Source organism: Rhipicephalus microplus, chromosome 3 (genome assembly GCF_043290135.1).
Source record: "Rhipicephalus microplus isolate Deutch F79 chromosome 3, USDA_Rmic, whole genome shotgun sequence".
Taxonomy (NCBI): Eukaryota; Metazoa; Arthropoda; class Arachnida; order Ixodida; family Ixodidae; genus Rhipicephalus; species Rhipicephalus microplus.
Genome location: NC_134702.1, coordinates 268,580,968 through 268,604,023, shown reverse-complemented (window position 1 = coordinate 268,604,023; position 23,056 = coordinate 268,580,968). Strand labels below are relative to the sequence as shown.

The 23,056-nt window shown below is 47.5% G+C and overlaps 1 protein-coding gene across 6 annotated transcripts in view; it reads left to right on the top strand.

Moving 5' to 3' along the window:
• Window positions 1-23,056, top strand: part of Git (ARF GTPase-activating protein GIT1) — a 293,327-nt gene that overhangs the window by 132,202 nt on the left and 138,069 nt on the right. For all 6 annotated transcript variants that reach the window (XR_012894547.1, XM_037419552.2, XM_037419545.2 and 3 more), the window contains 2 exons: window positions 13,707-13,859; window positions 15,103-15,205. Coding sequence is in view for 5 of the 6 variants with exons in the window: in XM_037419552.2 (XP_037275449.2) it covers window positions 13,707-13,859; window positions 15,103-15,205 (256 nt within the window). In the remaining variant the exon portion in view is untranslated. The remainder of the gene's footprint in view (window positions 1-13,706; window positions 13,860-15,102; window positions 15,206-23,056) is intronic.

Below are 23,056 nucleotides of genomic sequence, written 5' to 3'. Positions count from 1 at the left end.
AACGCCTTGTGCATTGAGAGAAAATAAATGAAATGATGTAGTCGCATAATCTTGATGCTACCACCGCTGCCATCAGTTCAAGTCGCACCAACGTCAGCACTTTAATTGGAGCTACGCGTCTTTTTGCTGTTACCAGCCTTGATTTTTTGCTTCCATCGTGGTATACTGCTATCAAGTATGCTGCCGCTCCGTATGCTAATGGGCTCGCGTCGGCAAATACATGCAGCTTGTATGCTTGTACTGGTTGATTCTTGCTTGCGTAGCATCGGGGGATTTCTAGAACTCGAAAGTCCTCCGCTTCAGACATAAGGTTCTTCCATTTGTCGCATTCATCTTTAGGGAGCAGGTCGTCCCACGTGACGTTCGTTTTCTACAGTCTCTGCAGTCGTATTTTCGAGTGTACTCTGAATGGCGACAACAAACCCAGCGGATCAAATATCTTCGCTGTGGTTTGTAACACGGCCCTTTTTGTCAAGTACGTTGTATCTGTTAAATTCCGCTTTTCCATAGGGAAGCAAATCATGTCCTTTGAGTGTTTCCATATCAAGCCCAGAAGCATTGTAAATCCTTTAGATCGAATATCTATGTCAGAATCGTCCCTTTAGTTTTCATCTATTATTTTGTTTAATTGCTCTTCATTGGATGTCCATTTTCTCAAATTCATCGCTGCCTTTTTGAACACTTGCTTTGCCTCTTTGTACAACTTTACAGCTTCATCAAGCGTTGCTGCTCCCAGAATGACATCATCCACGTAGTTCGCTTTCTGCAGTGTCCTTGTCGGAACAGGAAACCGGTCTTTCACTTGTTTCAAGTGGTGTTTGATTGTAGCTGCCAGTATAAACGTGCTCGGTGTTCCGAACGTTACTCTTGTCATGCGCCATGTTTGCACTTCATTCATTAACCTTCCTTTAGCGTCATGCTTCCACCACGAAAATCTCATTGCATCTCAATCCTTTTCGTGTATAGAGATTTGTAGAAATGTCTTTTCAACATCTCCAACTAATGCCACCTTTTCTTTTCGGAAATTAATGAGCAGCGATAGCACGTCCTCATTCAAATTGGGTCCTGCCTCTAGGTTCTCATTTAAAGACGTGCCTTTTCGAGAATGTGATGAGGCGTTAAACACTACTCGAACCTTTGTTGTGGCTCGGTCCTTTCGAATGATCGCATGATGTGGCATGTAGTAGCAAAGTGCATTTGGCTGTTCTGATGGCTCTTGGACCTCCTCTGCGACTCCTAATGCCATATACTCTGATATAGCTTTGTTTTAGTGATACAGCATGTCTTCATTTTTCTGCCGGAAATGTCGTAGGCCCGTGTGCTCAGATTTGGGTGCACGTTAAAGAACCCCAGGTGGTCAAAATTTCCGGAGCCCTCCACTACTGCGTCTCTCATAATCATATGGTGGTTTTGGGACGTTAAACCCCACGAATCAATCAATTCATTTTTCTGCAGCCTTTTAGTCAGTTGCTGTAGTCTCTTTATTGCATTTTCCTTGTTGCTTTCCAAGTTTACGTCCTGTTTCCATGGCAAGCTGACTTGATAGCGACCGTTTTGTTGTACAATCTTGCGCTCGAACTCCTCGACCACTTCATTTCCGGTGTTATCCAAACTATTTCTTGTGATCCCCATTGACTCCAGGCTCCAGAACTTCTGTAGCTCTTGCTGGAGTTCTGTCTTCGCAGCTTCGACCTTCAAAACCATGACTGCTTGATTATGTGTTAGTTTTATCTTGCTTTGCTCTGACGGCCCTTGCAGTACCCATCCCAGTATAGTTTCTACTGCCATCAGTCTGTCCTCGATTCTTTGAGTTCTACCAGTAAAGAATTCCCAATAATAGTCTGAGCCGATTAGTAGTTCTACAGAATCTGTTGCAGTCGTCTCGGTCCTGTGATCAGCCACTTGCATCTTTAGCTGTTTCATTTTCTCGCTAAGTTTCTTAGTTGGAGTGGGTATAGGACTGTTCAAGATAACATCGACTTGTAAAGCTTCAATCACTGTTGTCGTGCTTGTTTCTCGTGATCTTACAGTCACTTGCACCACGTTCATTAGTTTGACCTTTTCGTCTTCTCCAAATGAACCAATCGTCAGCCTTTCCTGTCGCAACTCCTTCGCACCTATTTCTTTCGCTAATGCCGCTTCAATAAATGAACGTTGACTTCCGCTGTCTAATAACAAACGGCAATGTCGGCCACATGTTTCTCCTTCTATGCATGCTAGAGCCGTCTGCAAAAGCACAAACTTATGCTTGATATTTTCGGTTGCATGTAGCGTAGACGTCGCTTCAGCTTGCGCTGTTGAGACCCGCTCTACCCTTGTTTTCTGCATCACCGTCTACACACTGACGTGGCATGTCGTCCCTTGCATTGCTTGCATTTTACTTGGGCCTTGCAAATGCGTGAAGTGGGGTTTGGTCGCGTGCATCTGAAGCACGCTCTATTTTCGGTAATCATAGCTTTCTTTTCATCCATTGGAATGCTCCTACGACAGTTTTCGGTTGCGTGGGTTTTCTGCTTGCAGAATAAGCATATTCTGTCTGCTGAGCTATAGAAGCTTGAAGTTGTGCGCATCTGTCTGCGGTTCTCTCTTGGTTTTGCAGTTATTATCTCTTGTTCACGTTGTGTTTCTTCACGAAAAGCCGCTTGCTCTTTTAAGAATACCATAAGCCTGTACAGCTTTTCCTCGCACGCTTTTCCCGTTGCGTTGTTTTGCTCGCCGTTTTCTGAAGCTGAGCTGTTTCACATAGCCTCTTTTGACTTGAACTGCACTGATAATTCTAAGCTCACTACCTTCGTTATCATTAAAAATCGTGGCTGCTGATTTTTCCTTACTGAATCTAAAATCTAACCTATCTCCCTTATTACCGCAGATGTCCATCAATCTCTGCAAATCTTCCTTGTTGTCGGCCATTAGCACTATATTATCTGCATACATTATTGCTGGTAGTGCCTGATCAATGAGTTTTCCTTGTTTGACTAAAGAGAGGTGTAAGCCAAGTTCACTTCCCTCTAATTTGGCCTCTAGTTCTTGTAGGTACATCATGAATAACAAGGGAGACAGAGGACACCCCTGTCTAAGCCCCCGTTTTACCTCTGTCGGCTTAGATATTTGTTTTTCCTACTTTATAACTACCTTGTTACATTTATAGATATCCTTTAAAAGATTAGTTACTCTATCTTCCACACCTAGTGTGTCCAGTATTCCCCACAAGTCCTCTTGAACCAGGCTATCGTACACTTCCTTGATATCCAGAAGTGCTGGCCACAGGACCTATGTTTCTTTTCTGCTATTTCGATGCACTGCGTCAGTGACAACAGATTGTCTTCCAACTTCCTGTGCTTCCGAAACCCATTCCGCAGTACCCACAGAACCCCCTCATCCTCTATCCATGCCTGCAGTCTTTCCTTTATAATCTGCTTCACCAGCCTGTAGACCAATGATGTCACTGTTATAGGATGGTAGTTGTTTATGTCAGCTTTGTCCCCCTTTCTTTTATAGATCATGCTCATCTTGCTAAGTTTCCATCCATCGGGGACTTCACTGTCAATTATTATTTTGCTCACTGCCTCTCTCAAAGTCTGCTTAGAATTCGGACCCATGTCTTTATCAGCGGTAATTGGAATGCCATCTGGGCCTGTTCATGTATTACTAGGAACCCTCTTTTCAGCCCTTTCCCACTCTCATTGTGAAAATGGAGCCATTGTGCCACTTGATCCATCCTTGTCTATTGTGGTGCATAAAGCACTTCTTTGTTGAAATTTTTCTGTCACCTTAGTTCTTATATATTCGATTGCTTCGTCCCTTTCTAGCCTAGCACCTTGAGCTGTAGATATAAACCTCTGCCGTAGGCTTGTCTCATTAGGGAGTTTAGATGGTTCCGAAGTTTCGCAGCTACCTTTCAATCCTTTTTATGTACTTCTGCCAGCCACTGAGCCCCCTTTCTTCAAATTTTTTCATTGATCAGAAGGGATGCTTCTTTTCTACAGCTTAGAAAGATGTCCCATTTTCTTTCAACATCATCTGTTGGTTCACTCCGCTGCTTAGCATGCCTGTGTTCCCTAGAGGCTTCCCGACGTGTTCTATGGCTCTCTTAACTTCCTCATCCCACCAACTCTTGGATTTGCGTCTTCTTTCCTAGGGTGACTTATCACGTGCCTTAGCAAGCTCTAGCTCAAACAGTCTAATTAGGTTTGTGTATGTCCACACTGTTTTATTATCTTCAGTGATTTCTTTCTCAATTTGTTTAGTAGCAATTTCTATTTGCCTTTCTGAATGAAAATTTTCCTTTGGTTGCTCATCTTGTCTCCTTCCCACTTTCCCGTTTGTGATCCCGTTTCCCACTTTCCACTCCTTCCCACTTCCCGTTTGTGATCACTACCCAGACTTCTGGAGCCACATTCATCTATGTGCATTCCCCTAAGCCTATCATACATCCTTTGTGACATCAGTGCATAATCTATCGTCGACTGCAGCCTCACTACCTCCCATGTTATTTGCCTTTCACACTTTTCAATACTGCTGCGAATGATCAAATCATGCCTTTCACACATATCCATGATCATTTTGCTTGTTGGGTTGGTATACCCGTCTATATCTTCTATGTGTGCATTCATATCTCCTAGTATAATTATCTCGCACTCTCCTCCTAACTCCTGAATGTCCTTTGATATACACTCCACCATTGCCGGGTTTTCCTTTCTGGCCTTTGCTCCCGTTCACAATACACCAAACCAAGGAGTGTCATCTGCCCAGCTACTTTCCCTCTTAACCATAAATGTTCCATGCATCCCTGTTTGACTCTTTGCCGACCCATACTTTTATGTATGAATGCCCCAATACCACTCCCCTTTCTGCTGCCTTCTGTTCTATTACAATATTCCCATACGTAGTCCGGATTGCAAGATGGCTGTTCCATGTCCTGAAGATGTGTCTTGTGGTGTACACGTATCCCGAAGGAGTACGGCCACCAGCGTGGGTCCGGTCTCAGCGAGCCGCAGGGCACGCGTTAACCGTCACCGTGGCGGGAAACACGATACTGCTCAAGTCGCAACACTTTATTGTGGCAACACCAAACGCAGTACAGCCCGTTGCAAAAAGGCGCGGCGGGAAAGCAAATAGGCTTATCCACGCCACGGGCACAAAGTACTACACAGTGTGCCACGAGCACGTCTCCGCGGTAAAGGTGATCCACGGAGACACCGGGACAAAGGGCCCGGTTGCTCGAGCGAGGGCAAAGGCGCTCGCGTTGGCTTCGAAGGGAGACGGGTCGGCGTAGCTAGGCCACGCACTAGGACACCGTACTGCCCTTCGGCCGTGAGTACGCAGCGGGGCAACAAAAGGTGAGCGTTCGCATCGGGGGCGAGGCGCCGTCAGCGAAGTCCGACGAGCCCCGAGCGACGGGACTTGACGGACGGAAAAGAATGCGTGGCTCACCGTTTGAAGTCCCGGACTGTGCTCCCGACGCAGCGCGCGAAAACCTCTCGGGGGTCCCCGCACGCGGCGCCACAGTCAACATCCGCTACCGGGTGAGGGAGTTAAACGTAACTCCGCTCTTCCCAGCGCGGCTGACGGCAAAGGAGGGCAGACATGTCGGGACATGAGAATGGCAGAAAAGGCGGGAAAGCCCGCGCAAAGGCAGCGGGCCAGCCTCAATTCCCACATCCCCCCCTCCTAAATTTGCCCTTTACCGGTCTGCAAAAGGCAGCCGGACGTCACCCATGCAGTTAAAATGACACTGCTATGAGCTACAGCTAACCTCAGTCCAGCCCTGTTACTGCTGCTAAAAAAGATCACAAATGAGAAACAAAACATAAATAACAAAGTAAACACATGACACTATACAAATAACTGCGGAAGGGAGGACAGAAACGTGGCACTGGTGTTCGTGGTGCTTAAGGGGAATAGCGTCCACTGCGCGGAGGGGCGGAAAAGGGCGTGACAGTGTCCGCTGGGTGCGATGCCCGAGTGCGAGGTCAGAGGTACGGGAGGGGGCTCACTGATGGCTCGTTGCTGCTCTTGATAAGCCGCGAGTCCGACGAAAGCCGCTTCGGTTGTTCGGAGGCCCCGCATTTCTGGCTCGATGACGGAGCTGGATGTTGCGGGAAGCCGGGCCTCTCCGGTGGTCAGGGAGGCCGAACCAAAATGGCTGCGAGGCGCCATGGCGTTGGCGGGCAGCATATAGCTGCTTTCAGCTGGCCTCGCGCAGGAGCCATGGTGGAAAGGCAGCACGGCTTCTTCGGCGACAGCCGAGAGCAGAGCACAGCCGGATGGTATGATGTCAATGGGTCAATGCCCCCCCAGCACCTCCAGTTCCCGCATCGATGGGGGGGGAAGCCGACGCACTCTTCGCGGGCTCGCACTGAAGCGTCACGCACTCACACATGCACACACACCGCCGACAGCTGCGTGAGCGTAGGCGCAAAGCGTCCTTCGTCTCTCTCTCTCCCGGCAAGCACCGACACTCAAGGTCACACACAGCTCCCTTCGCGGTTGACGAAACGAACATGAAAAAAAAAAAGTAAAAACAGAGCAAAACGACACTCAACATCTGACAAAAAACATAAAATACAAATATCACTTAATATTAGACAAAAGAAACAAAATACACATGAACACTTCAAAAAAAAAAAAAAGAAACACTGGCAGCAGACAGAGCGGGGTCAACTTCTTTACGAGAAAAGGCCGTAAAGAAGCTAACGTATACTGAGGCTAGACAGTAAACTGAGGGCCTTCGGTTGCAGAGAAGTCCGCCGTCCGGCGCGAAATCACAAAGGTGACCGCTTCCTCAGATTATACCGGTGCGGGGTCCGAATGCGGTCCGCCGCTCCGGGTGTGCCCGTTGCTTGCGCGAAGTGCCGCAGGGCACTGGCGCAAGCTCGTCAGACCATGACAAAGGGCTTCAGGTCTGCGATGTGGGCACGGCTGAGTTTTCCCAAGGGGGATCTTTCAGCTAGTACGCGCCACGGACGCTCACTGACAATCGGTTCATAAGATCGGGCGGCTTTCCAACCCTTGGCTCAACCGTTTGTCAGACGTGGCAGGCACGGAATAGCGATAAAAGCCACGCTTCGTGCCGGGCCAGGTCACAACATTGCTCAGTTTGCAAAAACTTTCGAGCCACTCAGGTGACAGGCCATGGGTTCGTCGTGAGAGGATCGCAACAGTGCGGCTCTCAGACTTTTGGGCATAACCACCTTAAACGGGTCTATGGACTCGTCGTCAGTGGCTATATATTTCAGCAGGAGCCCGTCATGGTCCAGCAAAATGAATCCGCCGGGGACTCAGCGACACACGCTGTTTCAGCCCCCTAATCGCGCCCGCCGCAGACCAAGCAGCGTAACGGCGCTCCGCGCCTCGTCAAGACGGTTTAACGGCGCCCGCCGCAAAGCAAGCAGCGTATACGGCGCTCCGTCCCTCCGAGACTCGAAACGGATCCCTCTGCTGAGCCTTCAGTAGCTCTTCGCTGCCGAAAGCAATTCCCATTCTCCCAAATGGGGGAGTCTGGTATCGCGCCCACTCAGGACCGCAGGAACCGCCGCGTGAGTCGGCGTTACGGGTTCGCTCTTGGCCTCGTGGCCTTCGGAAAGCTCCCCCGCTCGGCCGCTTCGCGGTGCGCCGCTTACCTGGTTAGCAGCCAAGGTTTGTCCGCATGGGGACTCACCCTTCTCGCCGAATGGCGGCGAAGCTGCTGTTTCGCCCCCGACGCTTGCATGTGGTAAGGCATCGCGAGCGGCCGTCGCACCGAAATCCAGGTTCTCGGCAGACAACAAGGGGCACGAGATAGCGCGTCAGCTACCACGTAGGAGTGTATTCACCACAAAAAGGGGTGACGACACAGGCGAGCGCCGAAGGGCGCCCGTCGATAGAGGCGGTGGCCTCTTGGTGCAACGCGGCATGCCACGAAGCAGACATAACGTTCGGGTAGGGCAAGAGGCCCATTCCGAAGCGACGCGCCATCTCCAAAGGGAGCGGCTAGGCGCCTCGTGTCGTCACCGCAATAGGGGGTGCCGACACGGACGGGTGCAGAAGGGTTCCCGTCCATAGAGGCAATGGCCTCCGTGTGCAACGTGGCATCCGCTAAAAGGGACAGCGGACAAAACTCCCGCGAAGCAGCCATGTTGCGACGAGCCCGAATCGCGCAGGCGAACTGACTCGCTAAGAGCAGTCAAAAGCTAGAGCTTTTGATACCGCGTTGGGCGCCAGTGTGGTGTACACGTATCCCGAAGGAGTACGGCCACCAGCGTGGGTCCGGTCTTAGCGAGCCGCAGGGCACGCGTTAACCGTCGCCGTGGCGAGAAACACGATACTGCTCAAGTCGCAACACTTTATTGTGGCAACACCAAACGCAGTACAGCCCGTTGCAAAAAGGGCGCGGCGGGAAAGCAAGTAGGCTTATCCACGCCACGGGCACAAAGTACAACACAGGGTGCCACGAGCACGTCTCCGCGGTAAAGGTAATCCACGGAGACACCGGGACAAAGGGGCCCGGTTGCTCGAGCGAGGGCAAAGGCGCTCGCGTTGGCTTCGAAGGGAGACGGGTCGGCGTAGCTAGGTTACGCACTAGGAGACCGTACTGCCCTTTGGCCGTGAGTACGCAGCGGGGCAACAAAAGGTGAGCGTTCGCATCGGGCGCCAGGCGCCGTCAGCGAAGTCCGACGAGCCCCGAGCGACGGGACTCGACGGACGGAAAAGAATGCGTGTCTCACCGTTTGAAGTCCCGGACTGTACTCCCCGCTCCCGATGCCGCGCGCGAAAACCTCTCGGGGGTCCCCGCACGCGGCGCCACAGTCAACATCCGCTACCGGGTGAGGGAGTTAAACGTAACTCCGCTCTTCCCAGCGCGGCTGACGGCAAAGGAGGGCAGACATGTCGGGACATGAGAATGGCAGAAAAGGCGGGAAAGCCCGCGCAAAGGCAGCGGGCCAGCCTCAATTCCCACAGTCTCCACAACCGCATATACAATCAGCTCCTCCTGTCTCAACTGCTCTTCTATCTCTTCCCACTTTAATCTATTCCTGCCACCCTGCATGTTATTATAGCCTATGTCTGGCTTAGCTCGGCTCTTGTGCTTAAGTCGACTTCCTCTCCCACGAGCCCCGTGTGGCTTGAATATTGGTGCCCCTTTAGAGCTGTCTTTGGCTACACTGTTGGCCTCAGGGCTCTGGGTCCTCCTAAAAAAGCTGTGGCTTGATGACCCATCTTATTACCAACCCTCCTGCCAATCGCACATCTGTAATGAATGCCATCCTGTACGAAGAGTCGAGCGCCGGGCTCGTACACGTCTTGGTTCACCTCCATTACGCTGTATCCGACTTGCCTGCTCATACCCTTGGTCACACAGTTGGCCTCCACTACCCTCCTTTAAATCCCACGAGACTGCCCCCAGACCTCTGGGACTGTGCATATGGTTACATGCACACTCCCAGAAGCCCCGCCGCGGTGGTCTAGTGGCTAAGGTACTCGGCTGCTGACCCGCAGGTCGCGGGTTCGATTCCCGGCTGCGGCGGCTGCATTTCCGATGGAGGCGGAAATGTTGTAGGCCCGTGTACTCAGATTTGGGTGCACGTTAAAGAACCCCAGGTGGTCAAAATTTCCGGAGTCCTCCACTACGGCGTCTCTCATAATCAAATGGTGGTTTTGGGACGTTAAACCCCACATATCAATCTATCAATCACTCCCAGAGGCGTCTTGGAGCTTACTCATGCCATCCTATGTCTCTGAAGGTTCTGATCCTTGCCCTTCAACACATCATTGAGACCAGCATGAATAATGACGAGATTTTCGCCCTCCATGCTGTCCTCCATTACCTCCTGAGCTTTGGCCAATGCATCCACCATGCTCTTCCCTGACTGGACCTCCACCCTGACTATCCCATTTTCCTTCACTGTCTTGAAGACGCAATCCCTAACTCTGGCTACGTTAGAGTCCCTCACCACCAGGACCCTTCTACGCTCCAATCGTTGGCTTCCTGTTTGTGATGGCGCCCCTGTTTGCTTCACCTGTTTCTCTCTCTGCCGTCTGTCCTGTGTTTCTGCCCTGCTCGAAGACTGCTGCGCCACCGAGCTGTATGTTCTCGGAGTCTCTGTGCTGTGGCCAGACACTGCGGCCCCCTGACCTCCCTTCTCGCCTGTTCCTTCCTGCCTGTCGCCTTCTCCTCTACCCATGCCTTCCGTGTCACACTGCTCGGGGCCAGGGTAAAGCGCCAGTAGCTCCTTTACCCGCTACTCAAGCTCTCTTTGTCCTTCCTGTTCTTTTCGAAGGTCGCCCTTTATTTGCTCTATTAGGCTGGTGGTAGCCTCCTGCCACTCACGCGACGCTCCGAGCTGTTTTTAGAGTTCTATCCTGTGCTTCCGCCGCCTTCAGTGCCTCGCACAGCCTGCACACGAAGCTCACCTTCTGTGCGTTTGCCAAACTCGTGAATGCTGTCTCGTCCAAGTAGCACCAGAGCTTGCATTCTTCGCACTGCACTAGCTCACTCGCGCCCAGCTCACTCGTCCCCAAGTGCCAATGCCAATGGAAGTCATGTGCTCACCATGAACAGTTCATTGACGTTGCCCTATGCCGATTCCGCATTGGGCACACTCGCCCCACCCACAACTTTTTATCTAGAAGAGAAGACTTGCCCTCGCTTACTACAGTTCGTAGGAGCTAAATTGTGGAATAACATACCACTTCAGATTAAAGATTCTAAGGCTTTCTCGAGCGCACTTAAAAAATATTTGCTACATGTAGATCAATAGTAATGACCATGTACTAAGCCTTACACATAGTTTGATGTTTTGTCTGTTCTTGATTATTTCATTATTTATGAACAAAGTGCAACAATGTGTTCTATATACATTTTTGAGCATTTACTTCACCTTAAATCGCAATGATATCTTCTTGTATTTTTGTTCGTTTTTTGAAAAATCAACGTTTTTTGATGTCCTGATTTTTTTATATACAAATTGTATTCTGCTTGTATACTTTCTCCTGTTAGACCCCCTACTAGCCTATGGCTATGGGTGTAATCAGTGTTGTGAATTTCTTGAAATGTAGTCATAACAACCTCAATAAAATGAAAATGAAATGAAGAATATAAAAATTGTAAACAGCCATTAAGCCATATTTTAATCACTTGTCCATACATTGAAACAGAAAGACGAAAATTTTTCACACCATTATACAAACACCACACACTGATGCACCTGAATCAAATTTTAGGATATGATTCACTTGTTCCACTGTCTAATGTTATCAATTTCCTAAAAAAAAGTGGGAAATATATATACTGGTTATCACTAGGTGCCTTGTGTTTAGCGCAGCTCAGCCTGAGTCACTCTTGAGTCAATAAACCCAATAAGCGAACTATTATGTCAGTAACATCAAATAAAAAGTGAGTAGTTGAAGTAACTTTGGTGTGCTAACAAATTCTCCCCATTAAGAGAGAGAGAAAAGGGGAAATGGTGTTAATCAAGTCGAAGACGCATTCATGCACCTGCTGTAGGACCGAAGGCAAAAGAAGACAGTGTTGCTGCTTGACAGAAGGGCCTTAATGGGAGTGTTAGGGAAGACAGAAACTAAGAGATAGAAAATCCTCTGGGCAAACATTTTCAATATTTGGCCTCCTTTGGAACTCAAGAATTTATCACCTGTTATGTCTTTCCTTTATGCCTAAGCATGTAGGTTATTTCTACCTTCTTCTGAACATTCACAAGGTTTCCATAGAATTACTTATCGAACAAATCCCAGGCAGATGTATTGTTTCCAACTACAGCACGCCTGCTGAGGCGCCATCAGAGTTTCTTAAATCATTATCTAACATACCATCCGTCCATCCATCCTTTAATTCATATGCGGAAACTCGTGATGGGCCCGTACAATGCAGTGGGGGCACATTATTTCCTTATAACGCCGTGTTTAGCAACAAGGATTTGGCGATTCCTTGACGAGGGTGAGAAGCAGTCTTTGTACTGTCGGAGCAGACTCTTGTGGTCTTATGCGATGGAAGATTTGAGTTGCCATCAAGGGCTAATTTGAGAACTTTGATTGTTTGGTTAGATTTGGTAAAGGCCATGAGGGTAAAAGTGTCACTGGCCTGCACGATTTCTTTCGTCTAGGATATCATGTGGGCCTTTGTTAATCTGCTTGTATTTGTGGCTGTCAGGGGCGGCAGCTTCTTTCGCGCTCACTCCATGCAGCTCAGATACAAGCCTATGGCGATGCAAATCACGGTAGAGTAAGGGGCGCTGGTCGCCCTCTGTTACGCCTGCTGTGTTAGCGGATTTTTCATTGGCCTCAGAAATGGGGACTCTTCAACGAGGTAAAATGGTGACGTAACCTTGGACTACATCTAGGGTGACGCTTTCTGGCATCATGTGCAGTGGCAGGGGTTTTTCCATGGATAGCGTTATTGCATTGGATTTCAGGTCAGTGACTGCACTGTGGTGGCTTGGACAAACTTATACCAAGAAATATCTCTTGCGACCTTCTTTCATGATAACGAATGCTGCTAGTCATGAATGGCGACTCTCGCAGTGCTATCGGCTTTATTATGTGCCATCCAGTTGTTTGCATTCCCAAGCTGCTGTCACTTTTTTACCTCAGTGGCAAAGGATACCCCCGTTCATGCGGCCGGGAATTAGACGACGTGAACACAGGAAAGACTTGCATGGCAATGTGTGCTAACAGCAGTTTATTTCTGGGCTGCATGCGTAATTTTGCATGACCCAAGAAAAGAAGAGAAAAAATTGGCCCTGTATCTGCATGTAATCTGCAAATGTCGTCGAAAGACGACAGTCTTGCGTGTGGAGAGAGTGAACAATTTATTTGATGTTCTATGCAAGAAAATTGGTGAATGGTATTTTGGAGGCACTGCGTTAGAGTGCCTCGAGCGTGCAGCGGAGGCGAATGAGTGCATCAAGTCACGTCACACGTGAGACATGAGCGCCACCTGGCAGTGTTTTTGGCAAACGAAGCGCGTGGCTGTGAGACGGGTGTACGCGCCCGTCTCAGAGGTGATAAGGTGTAGAACGCAAGGCGACGGGTAGGTGCCACCACCATCGTGTCTTAGCAAAGCGTTGGAAGCACTCACTTTTTTGTGCAAGCATTGCATAATCAGCGCAGCGTGATAAGCGCTACGGTCTTGAATTTACTTTTGTATGCCTTTTCTAGTAGAAGATGCACATGCAGAATATATATGTGTTTTTATGGTGTCCTAGACTTGCGTGATAATTGCTTAGTAATTGACAATTGCACAAGTGTGAACGCTAAACCTTGAGCAACATTGTTGGGCGCTGCGAACGGGGTCGGCCGTCTCAAGTACTCGGTGCTACTAAGAGGGGACAAACAGACAAATGTACAGACAGACAGGCAGACCAAGATTTTTGCGTCGAAGGTCCCCTAGAAAGACTATCGTCCTTAAAAAAAAACAAAAAAAAACAAAGGAACAGTGAAATACAAAAAAGCACATGTTTTACAACAGTAAACACATCCCTGAGCGTGAGTGCATATTATTGAAAACAATTTCAGTGACCATAAGACAAGTGAATCCGGTCGAAAAAAAATATCTGGCTGAGCATGAACCCGAGTGAGTTCAATTGAGAAGAAGTTCAGTGACCAAGTCCGACTGAGCCCTAAACCTAAAATATACTACATGAGTGAACCTGAGGAAGCTGCCTATTTATTGCCGGCCTGTGTTTGTAACTTTCCTTGTGACCGTGTTGCAGTTGCCCGAACGGCTGTTTGTGGAGCTTGCTCGGGACCTTTATGACGAAGTAGACCGGCGTGAGTGCGAGGCTGTGTGGCTGGGAGCCAACCTGGACCGGCAAGCAGTGCCTTTCCTGCCGGTCAGTCCAGAGCTTTCATCCACGAGAAATCAGGTCAGTCAAGCCCCTGGGAAGGCATTCTGAAGGCAATACATGTTCAAAAGGCATTACAGAAACACACAGTAAAGATACATGAAAAGAACTGCAAGCTCACCTACTCTGTCCACCTTCTGCTAATGTTTCATGTGTGCTCCCTGTTGGCACGAAGTGCATCAATTCTAATTGTTCATACATTTTGTAGCATAGTCTTGTTATTCGTCTCCTTAACAACACTGATGCATTCTTCGTAGGCTTGTGCGAATAGTGATTTAGATAGATAAGTTTATAATCAACTTCGAATAGCATATAACAGATGTTATATAAAAAATGAGCCTATTTGTCATGACTCAACTAACCTGCAGAATGTTTTTTTTTTTTCTCATATTGAAACAATCATGTGCGAATGTTAATATTTTTGGTTCATAGAAAGTGGAAGCAACTTCAAATAGTCACAGTACTTACCTTTCAATAGAATGCTAGTGATTACCTGTAAAACATGTTGAATTTTAAAATTTACTATACTTGGAGCGTGTAAGCTGGGATAAAAAGCTTTTAAACTTGAAAATGATTAGTCATTGTGATATTCATTGTGACATGTTTGTCATAATTGCAATGTGCATGTACTATATAAGTGCAATAAAAATGAGTCGATTTTAAAAATTTAGAGTAATAAAGTTTCAGAATTGCATGCCGCTTTTAGTCCTTGAATATCCTTGAATTTTCACTTTGAAAACCTGTACGAACTCTGCAAACATATTCCGGCAATCACAACATAAGGAGTCCTTCATTTTAGGGGACTGCACAATAAGGGGTATGTGTATACATGGAATTCAGCGGGAGAGCAAGCGGCAGTAGAAAAAGACTGAATTGTAATTGGTTGTGCACTATAAGCGGCTACATTATAAGTGGTCTGCACTGTACATTCCATGCTGGTAGTGTGTCATAATGTGTAAAAGTATAAACCACTACTCTCAAACGGGAGTTGTTAAGTGACCTGTCTTTTTGATGAGATGACTGACAGCGGCTATTCCTTCTAAAAGATACAGGGCATGCGAACACGGATGCAAGAAAGGAGTAAGAACATCACTCCTTTCTTGTGTTCGTGTTTGCATGCCCTGTCTCTTAAAACAAACACTTAATCAACTAGCTGCCCAGCTGTCTGTTATTCTAAGACAGCGGCCACGGCCCCGCATGCTGTGCTCTGATGGAGGCTGCCCCGAAGGCTTGCGTAACCGCTGGTGCGATGTCACCCCAACAGGCTCGCCAGAAGCTGGCTCGGCTGACGGCTCGGGAATTTGCCACCTTGCTCATTGACGTGCTGTCAGAGGCCAAGCGACGACACGTGGGGACCAAGCAGCCTGGTTGGTGGTGCCATCATTGTTGCTATTATTATCATGTTTCCCAGGTCAAGTTTATTCTTGGTTCATTGTGGGAGGGTAGTGTTGGACTTCCTGTTTTGAAGAGAAAGGCTCCTGTGGGAGTGGAGGAGGCCTGGCGTGATGCTATATGTGTGATCATTTCTGAAATAAAGTTATTGCTGACGCATGCTGGGCCACTATTTCAACGCTTAACAATGTTGCCAGTAAACATGTCAGGAGCACAGTTCTCGACTCGGCATCCTTCTTTTGCTGTTGAAATCGTAGAATGGAATGGTCTAATTAAGAGCCAAGACTGATTCTCTGAAAGGCGTAATAGTTGTGAACATTACATGTCAGAACTTTTGTTGGAGTACTCGTGATTGCCAGCCTTTGTGTTGTGTACAGCTACATCTTGTAAGCTGCCACCCTTCACAGTGATCATTGCAAGTCAGAATGTGATGGTGCGGTTAAGAACATGTTTGCCAGAAATATTGAGACGTTGAATGACTCTCATTATGTCTTGCATTTCACGATGCAGTTCCCGCTTCTAACTGTTCACTTTAAAAAAAGAAATGTGGTATGCATGTTCATTGTAAGCCATTAATTTAAATCGGTGTCCCTCAAACTCTGTTTTGCTGTTGATCAGCACTGACAATAACGATGTTGTGTAACTTGAATATGCAAGACAACAGAGACTTCAGTGGAGGTCCAATTGCACCAATTGTGTCATTTTGCTACCATTATATATACCTGCGCCTTGCTTCACCCACTTGAGTACAGCTTGCACGAACTGCACCTAAGTTCATTAGTTTATCTGTCTACACTGCATTGGGTTAAATGAACATATGGAACATCAGATAGGTTAAATTAAATTAACATATTGCCCTCAAATCAATTCATCATTTTGTAACTTATGATTAGAAAAAAAGTTGCATTATTATGTAGCCTTGAGGAATTAAATTTTTGCCCTACATATAGGCTTCTATGCTTATTTCAAATATATATATATTAGTTTTATAGTAAGTTGTGCAGTTTTTCTTTTATGCCAGGGCAATGTGTAAAGTATAGTTCGCTATGCACAAGCTTTTTGTGCTACTATCATTCTGGGCCATTAATGGCTCATATTGCTCACTTTATTGGACAATGAATATTTCAATGTGAGAATTTTGAGAATCCTCAGCTCACCTAATCGTTCACTTTAGGTTTGTAATAATTGTACAGGCGGTATCAAGTTTTAAAGGAGATACTTGCATCCTTCACATCTTAAGAAATATGTGGGCTAAATTTCATCCCGATCAGACTATCAATCAAATATACCAAAAACATGATGCCCAAACTCATTGAGTTGCCCAAAAATGAATCTTGAGAAAAACGTATATGAAAGGTATAAGTGAAAGCTCATCAATGCGGAGAAGATATGTTTAGTAAGATGATTTCTTTCATTATGAGAGCTTGGCAATCATGTTTATTTTGAGCATGTGGCTTCAGTGAACTCATGTGAAATGCAATGGCAAGCAGCCAGATGACAATTTTCATGTGACTCGAGACGATGAGCTCTTTTTAGTTTTTGGTAGCCACTTTGTGCTCTCTAAAAGTGATTTTAACGTACTTTGAGTTTAATCGCAATCTTTAGTTTTTTTGTAATTTGTGGTTCATTGGTTGTTCAAATTAGTGTTTCATCTTTTATGTATTCATGGTGCCGGTTGCGCCCCGTAGTTTAAGCACGGATTTAGAATGCCGTGTTTTGTGTTCTTACACTAGACGTCGCTTTGTTTTACTACGAATATATGCGTTTTATTTCTTGCTTTTGTTTCTTTGTAGTGACGTGGAGTTAAACCATGGGCCGTCTATGCCAGATTCACTAAATCAAATTATGGTCAGAAAGGCACAAAGGTCAAATTGCATGCTATTGAAACGTTGCAAAATCAAAGTAACACTGCTATACAAGAGCTGAAATCACGAATAGATTCAATGGAAAGCACAATAGCATTGTTTGCAAACCTAAAAGAAGCTGTGACAGAAGGCAGAAAGAAAACTGAAGATATGCCTAGTATCGTAAAGGATTTATCTGCTAAACTGGATGACTTGAAAAACCGCAGCAGGCGATGTAACTTGATATTTATAGTGTCGCTGACAGTGAAAGTTGTGAACTTCCTACTACATTTAAAAAGAAAGCTCAAGAAATCGTATCCGGTTTAGCACTATAGGCAGTGAAGATTAAGCGGGCACACAGGCTTGGACGGTACCAGAATAACAAACCTTGACCGCTTGTTGCAGTGTTTTCAACATACAAAGATAAACAGAGAATCTTATCAAACGCTGAGAAGCCAGAAGGCTCCAGTATTAGTATATCGGAATATTTCTTAGGGGCAGTGCGCAGGAAAAGAAAGTTCTTCAAAAGGAATGCTTCTCACAGTGTTCGCGTAAATCTGAAAAATGATGAACTGTTTTTATATGGGAAAATATACGTGTACGATGAAAGTCGCAGCCAGGCTACAAACTATACATGATGCATGCGCAGCTCTATGTCAGATGTAGCTTTTCTGGTTGTCATTTGCTGTAGGATAAAAAAACATAGTGGAAGATTTCCATTACCTGTTATGCATAGTAAAACCAAGCATTGTGCTTGGAACCGAATCTTAGCTATATGCTAACGTAAGAGACACTGAGGTTTTTCCAGGATGTTACGCGTTCTTCAGAAACGATAAAAATCATCATGGTGAGGGAGTCTGTTTACCTATTTACAGTTCGCTTTCTTGTTTGGCACTTGATCTCAGTGGTGGCACTTGAGAGGATGTGGGATGCAAGATCAGATTGCCAAATGAAAAAACATTAGAAGTGTGCTCATTTTATAGGCCTCCTTCAAGTTCTGCAACTGTCATGACCGGTTTTTCAAAGACACTAGAGACCGTTCATACTATTTTGTTTTAGGTGGGCACTTTAATATTCCAGAGCTTTCGTAGAATGATCAGTCTTCCAGTGCAAGAGAAATGGTTGGACATGCTTTACAGCTTTTCTTCAACTCGGGTGGTGAAACAAAGCACGAGACAAAATAATATCTTTAGACTTATATCAAACTAATTAGCCAAACTGGATAAAAGCGGTTTTGGTGGTACCTGGCATTAGCGACCACGAAGCTGTTTTATGTGAAATGAAGCTAACATATAAATAGACTCAAAGAGCAGCATCAAAAAGGATATATAGTTACAGCCAGGGAAACGTAAACCAGGTAGGTCTTGCATTGAAAGCTTTCTTTCCGAAGTTCAAACATCTTTCAGGTGCTTGCAGCATTCAAGAGTTGTGGCTCCTTTTTGAAACAAAAATGCTTGACCTACAAGAAAACTACGTGCCTCCGTGGGTGCAGACGTCACGTCGTGGTTTAATGGTGAGCTGTGGTGCCCTAACAGTGAATGGAACAGGGTATATACAAAGTTTAGGAAAAATCCCACCTACGAGGCTTGTAAGCAACTTGAAACCATCACAAATCACAAAGCTTCTGCAAACAAAAATCTGTCTAGCGAAAAAAGGATTTTTCAACAAACTGCCTTCTCAATTCAAAACAACAAAAATGGTGTTTTGGAATCTTGTCAAATGTAATTAAAAAGATGGAGTGTGTATTCCCTCGCTTCAACATGATGGTAAAAAAATAGGAAATTGCTTGGATAAGGCCAGCAGTTTTAACACATATTTTGCCTCCGTATTTTCGTCCTCTTAATCAAACAGCACTTTGCTTTTGCCTACTAATAGATGTATGGCAGATATGGATGACATAGCTGTTGATAAAAACGGCATTCAGTGTCTTTCGAATACTTAGACCCTAGCAAAGCTGGAGAACCAAATGGATTAGGAGGCGATTTTCTCAAAATGTGTCACCCGTTCATCACGCACTTCCTTAACGTTCTATACTTAAAGTCAATGAGAACGGCAAGCCTGCCACACAACTGGAAGGTGGCGTGCGATGTGCCTGTGTATAAATGAAGTCCTTGTGAACTGGTCAACTACATACCGATATGCCTGACAAGTATAGCCTTTAAAATTACATATTACTAGGCATCAGTCGAGAACAAAACTTGTGAGTTGCATGACTTTGCAGCAACATAATGACACACATAACCTATTAAAATCTTCTTGACCCAAGACAGCATGGTTTTAGATAAGGGCTTTCCTGCATAACTCAATTTTATAACTCAATACTTTTTCTCGCTGAGGGAGGGGAAACCCGTTTTGCGAGCCCGTGCGGGAAAGGGGGAATTGCGAGCACTGGCTGTGGGGGTATTCCCGCAATTAGGCTTTCGCGCTGCCGTAAAAAGGGAAAGGGAGGCTGGGGGCGCATGCTCCCCCACATCCTTCCCCCTTAAGAAGGCCACCGAACGACAGAGACTGCAACATGAGAATATTTTGTTATTCATCATCGAGGAAGGCTAGAACGGTGGGTCCCAAATCTGTGCCCTCCTGCGGCTGGCCCTCTGCCGTGGGTGTCACCGGTGTTCCCACTTGTCGCCGCTGCATCCAAAGTAGCCACCACCACTGTTGCCGTGCCGACTTGCATCATGGCCCGCATCACCACCACTGTCACCTCCTTCGCCGCTACTGCCTCTGCTGTCGCCTTCGCCGCCGTTACTGCCGCCCTGGATCTGGTGCCGGTATCACTCTGGTCCGGACCACGCCCCGTTGTCCCCCCCGCCATTCGGTGCTGGTGGCAACCGAGAGTTGGCAATTGGTGACAATCCCGTTCAGCACTGGCTCAGGCCGCCCTCTCCAGCATGGTCTGGGCTGCTGCATTGGGTCACAGCTCCGCCGGTCTGGCAGGCTCGGGAGTCTCAACTTCGGCGTGCCACGCCATGGCCTTGAGGTAGCAGAGATCAAGGGGTGCCCGAAGAACCAAGGGTCAGCTAGGTAGGTTTGTAATAGCGGCTTCGAGGCGGCTGGCTCTCTTGGCTGGGCTGGCGGCTGGTCACCCTGGCGCCTTTTTCGTAAAGGCCCAATGATGAGGGCAATGGGGTAGGTTGGAAGTGGCGTTGCTTAGTTGGGTGGGTCCGCGATGACGACATGGATGATGTTGGGGATGATCCGGCGAAAGGAGCGGTTTCCTCTCCGAGCTGTTAAAGCGGCACCTCTTTTCCTTTCAGCTCTTCATCTGCTCGGTGAAAGTCGACACAAATTAAAAAGAACAGGTTAACAGTCGCCGATATATTGCGCGCAAACCCTTTCACCCCGCGTCGAACTTATCAAACGCGGCCTACCGTGCATAGCTGTCTCCGTCTGTTACGTAGGAAGTAAGGCGGTTCTGGGCTCCTCACTCGGGTGTCCAGCGATATCATCCGCCGCGCCCGGCTTGGAGGGGCACTGGTTGTAGTCCTCATGCTCCTCCCGTGCCACGTAGCATTTCAAGTCACATACGTGCACCGGTTCGCCGCTCAGTTAACCTTTCATGTTCGCGAGCCGATAAACAAGCGAGGAAACTTTCTCTCGCACTCGGTACGGCCTGGACCATTTCGATGCCAGCGAGGCAGCAAACTGTTTACTAGGATCGCTGAGAACATCATGGCGCTGCAGCACCAGATCGCCCACTTCGTAGTGTACATTTCGATGCATGCGGTCGTACTGCGCCTTCTGCTGTGCCCTAGCTGTGCTGAGATTACACCGAGCTTTATGTAAAACTTCCGCTAGCTTCTCGCGAATCTGTGTTGCGTATTTAGCGTGTGCTGATGTTGCCATTGGCACTCCACTGTGATCTGCAAGTACCATCTCCATCGGATTCGGCAGTTCTCTTCCCAGGTTCAGAGAAGAAGGCGCGTACCCAGTCGATCGGTTCACAGTCGATCGCAATGCAAAACCGATCTCTGGAAGGTAGGTATCCCAGTCCTTATGCCTCTCAGAGCACGCAACGAGCATGTGCTTGATGTTGCGGTTGACACGCTCCGTGGGGCTCGACTGAGCATGGTAGGTGGTTGTTTTCTTGTGCTTAATGCCCACTGCAGCGCACGTGTCAACAAACACCTTCGCAGTGAAATAAGACACGTCTGTAATCAACTGCTCAGGAAACCCGAACCTAGTAAAAACCTCTATCAACTTCTGTAAGATCACTTGAGCCGTCAACTTGCTAAGAGGAAAAAGTTCCACCCATTTAGTGAAGTGATTCAAGATCACGAGCAAGAACTTGTTTCTGCTAGGAGTTGTGGGGTACGGGCCCATTACGTCACATGCCGCGATTTATCAGGGAGTCTCACTGTTAATCGGTTGCATGAGGCCAGGCGGACGTCCGCCTCGTGGCTTGACGCTTTGGCCCACACGACATGAACGGGTGTAGCGAATCACATTCCGCTTTATACCTGGCCAGGTAGCGAGGCGAGGCAATTTAGCGTAAGTCTTGGGGCCGCTCGCATGTCCAGCAAGGCACGAGTCATGAAAGTAGCGAAGAAGTGCTCCCCTCAACGTGCGCGGTATTACGACTTTAAATGACTCACTTGTGTCATCGTAGGATGGGATGTACTCCAGCAGGATGCTGTCAAAATAAAGCAGATATGAATCCAGCGCGCTCACAGCACTACCAGCTGTTGCCGAGCGCTCCGCACCGAGAGTAATACCAGCTGCCCCCTTGTCCGTGGTGGCCTCACTACCACTTGGCTCCCGGAGCCCGTCGAACACATTTCGACAAAATGGATCTTTCTGCTCAGTTTCTAACAGTTTTCTTCTGCTGAAAACAATCCCTGCGCTAACGACAGCCTCTACGTGGTTGACGCTTTTACTTCGAACTAACGTTTGCTCCGCTGTTTGCATTAGCGCGAGTGTCTCGCTCTCAGTTCGTTCAGAGTTAGTCACGTGACTTGCTTCGTGTCAGACTGGAGCACGCAATAGTGTGTCGGCCGTGGCATTGCTCTCACCCTTGCGGTAGCGAGCAGTAAAGTCATAACGCTGCAGCAGCAATGCCTAACGCACCAGGCGAGCCACATGGCTCGTTCAAGCACCTCAACCACGTGAGGGCCATGTGGTCATTCTCAATCACAAACACAACTTCGTCTATGTAAAAGTGAAACTTACGGAGAGCAAAAACTATCGCCAGACACTCTTTCTCTGTTACCGAGTAGTTCCTTTCCGCCGGCGTCAACGTATGGCTAGCGAACGCAATCGGTCAGAGGGAACCTCCATGTTCTTGAGGCAGAATCGCTCCTAAGCCCAGGTTGCTTGCGTCTGTGTGAATCATAAACTCTCTATTCAAATCGGGTAGTTGCGGCTGATCCGTGTTGGCCAGCAACTTCGTGAGGCGATGCAATGCGGCCTCCTGCTCATGGCTCCAAACCCAACGCTTGCCTTTCCTCAAGAGTTCGTCAATGGCCCTTGCACTGCCGCGCAGTCTGGAATGAATTGGCTATAAAAATTCACGATCCCCAGAAAGTGCCTCAGCTCACCGATATTATTTGGCGATGGATAGCTGACTATTGCTTCAAGCTTACCTTTATCCGGCAAAATGCGACCCTCGTCAAGCGTAAATTCCAATAATGTTATTCGGGTCGCCGCTATCTGAGCTTTGTTTGGGTTCAGAGGGATGCCCGCAGACCTCAGCCTTTCTAGAACGTCTCTAAAGTGGCGCAAGTGCTCATCGAATGTTTTCGAGTAAACCGCTATGTCGTGTAGATATGCAAGTGCGTGCTGCCACTTTGCATCTCCCAAAACACTGTCCATTAGCCTCTGATACGTAGCGGGAGCGCCCACCAAGGCGAAAGACATTCTCTTGAATTGGAAAAGTTCCCTGTGGCACGTGAAAGCTGACTTTCCTTTATCCCGCTCGTCCACCTCAACCTGAAAATATCCACGGCTAGCATCGAGCGTAGTGAAGTATTTCGCCCCGCCTAG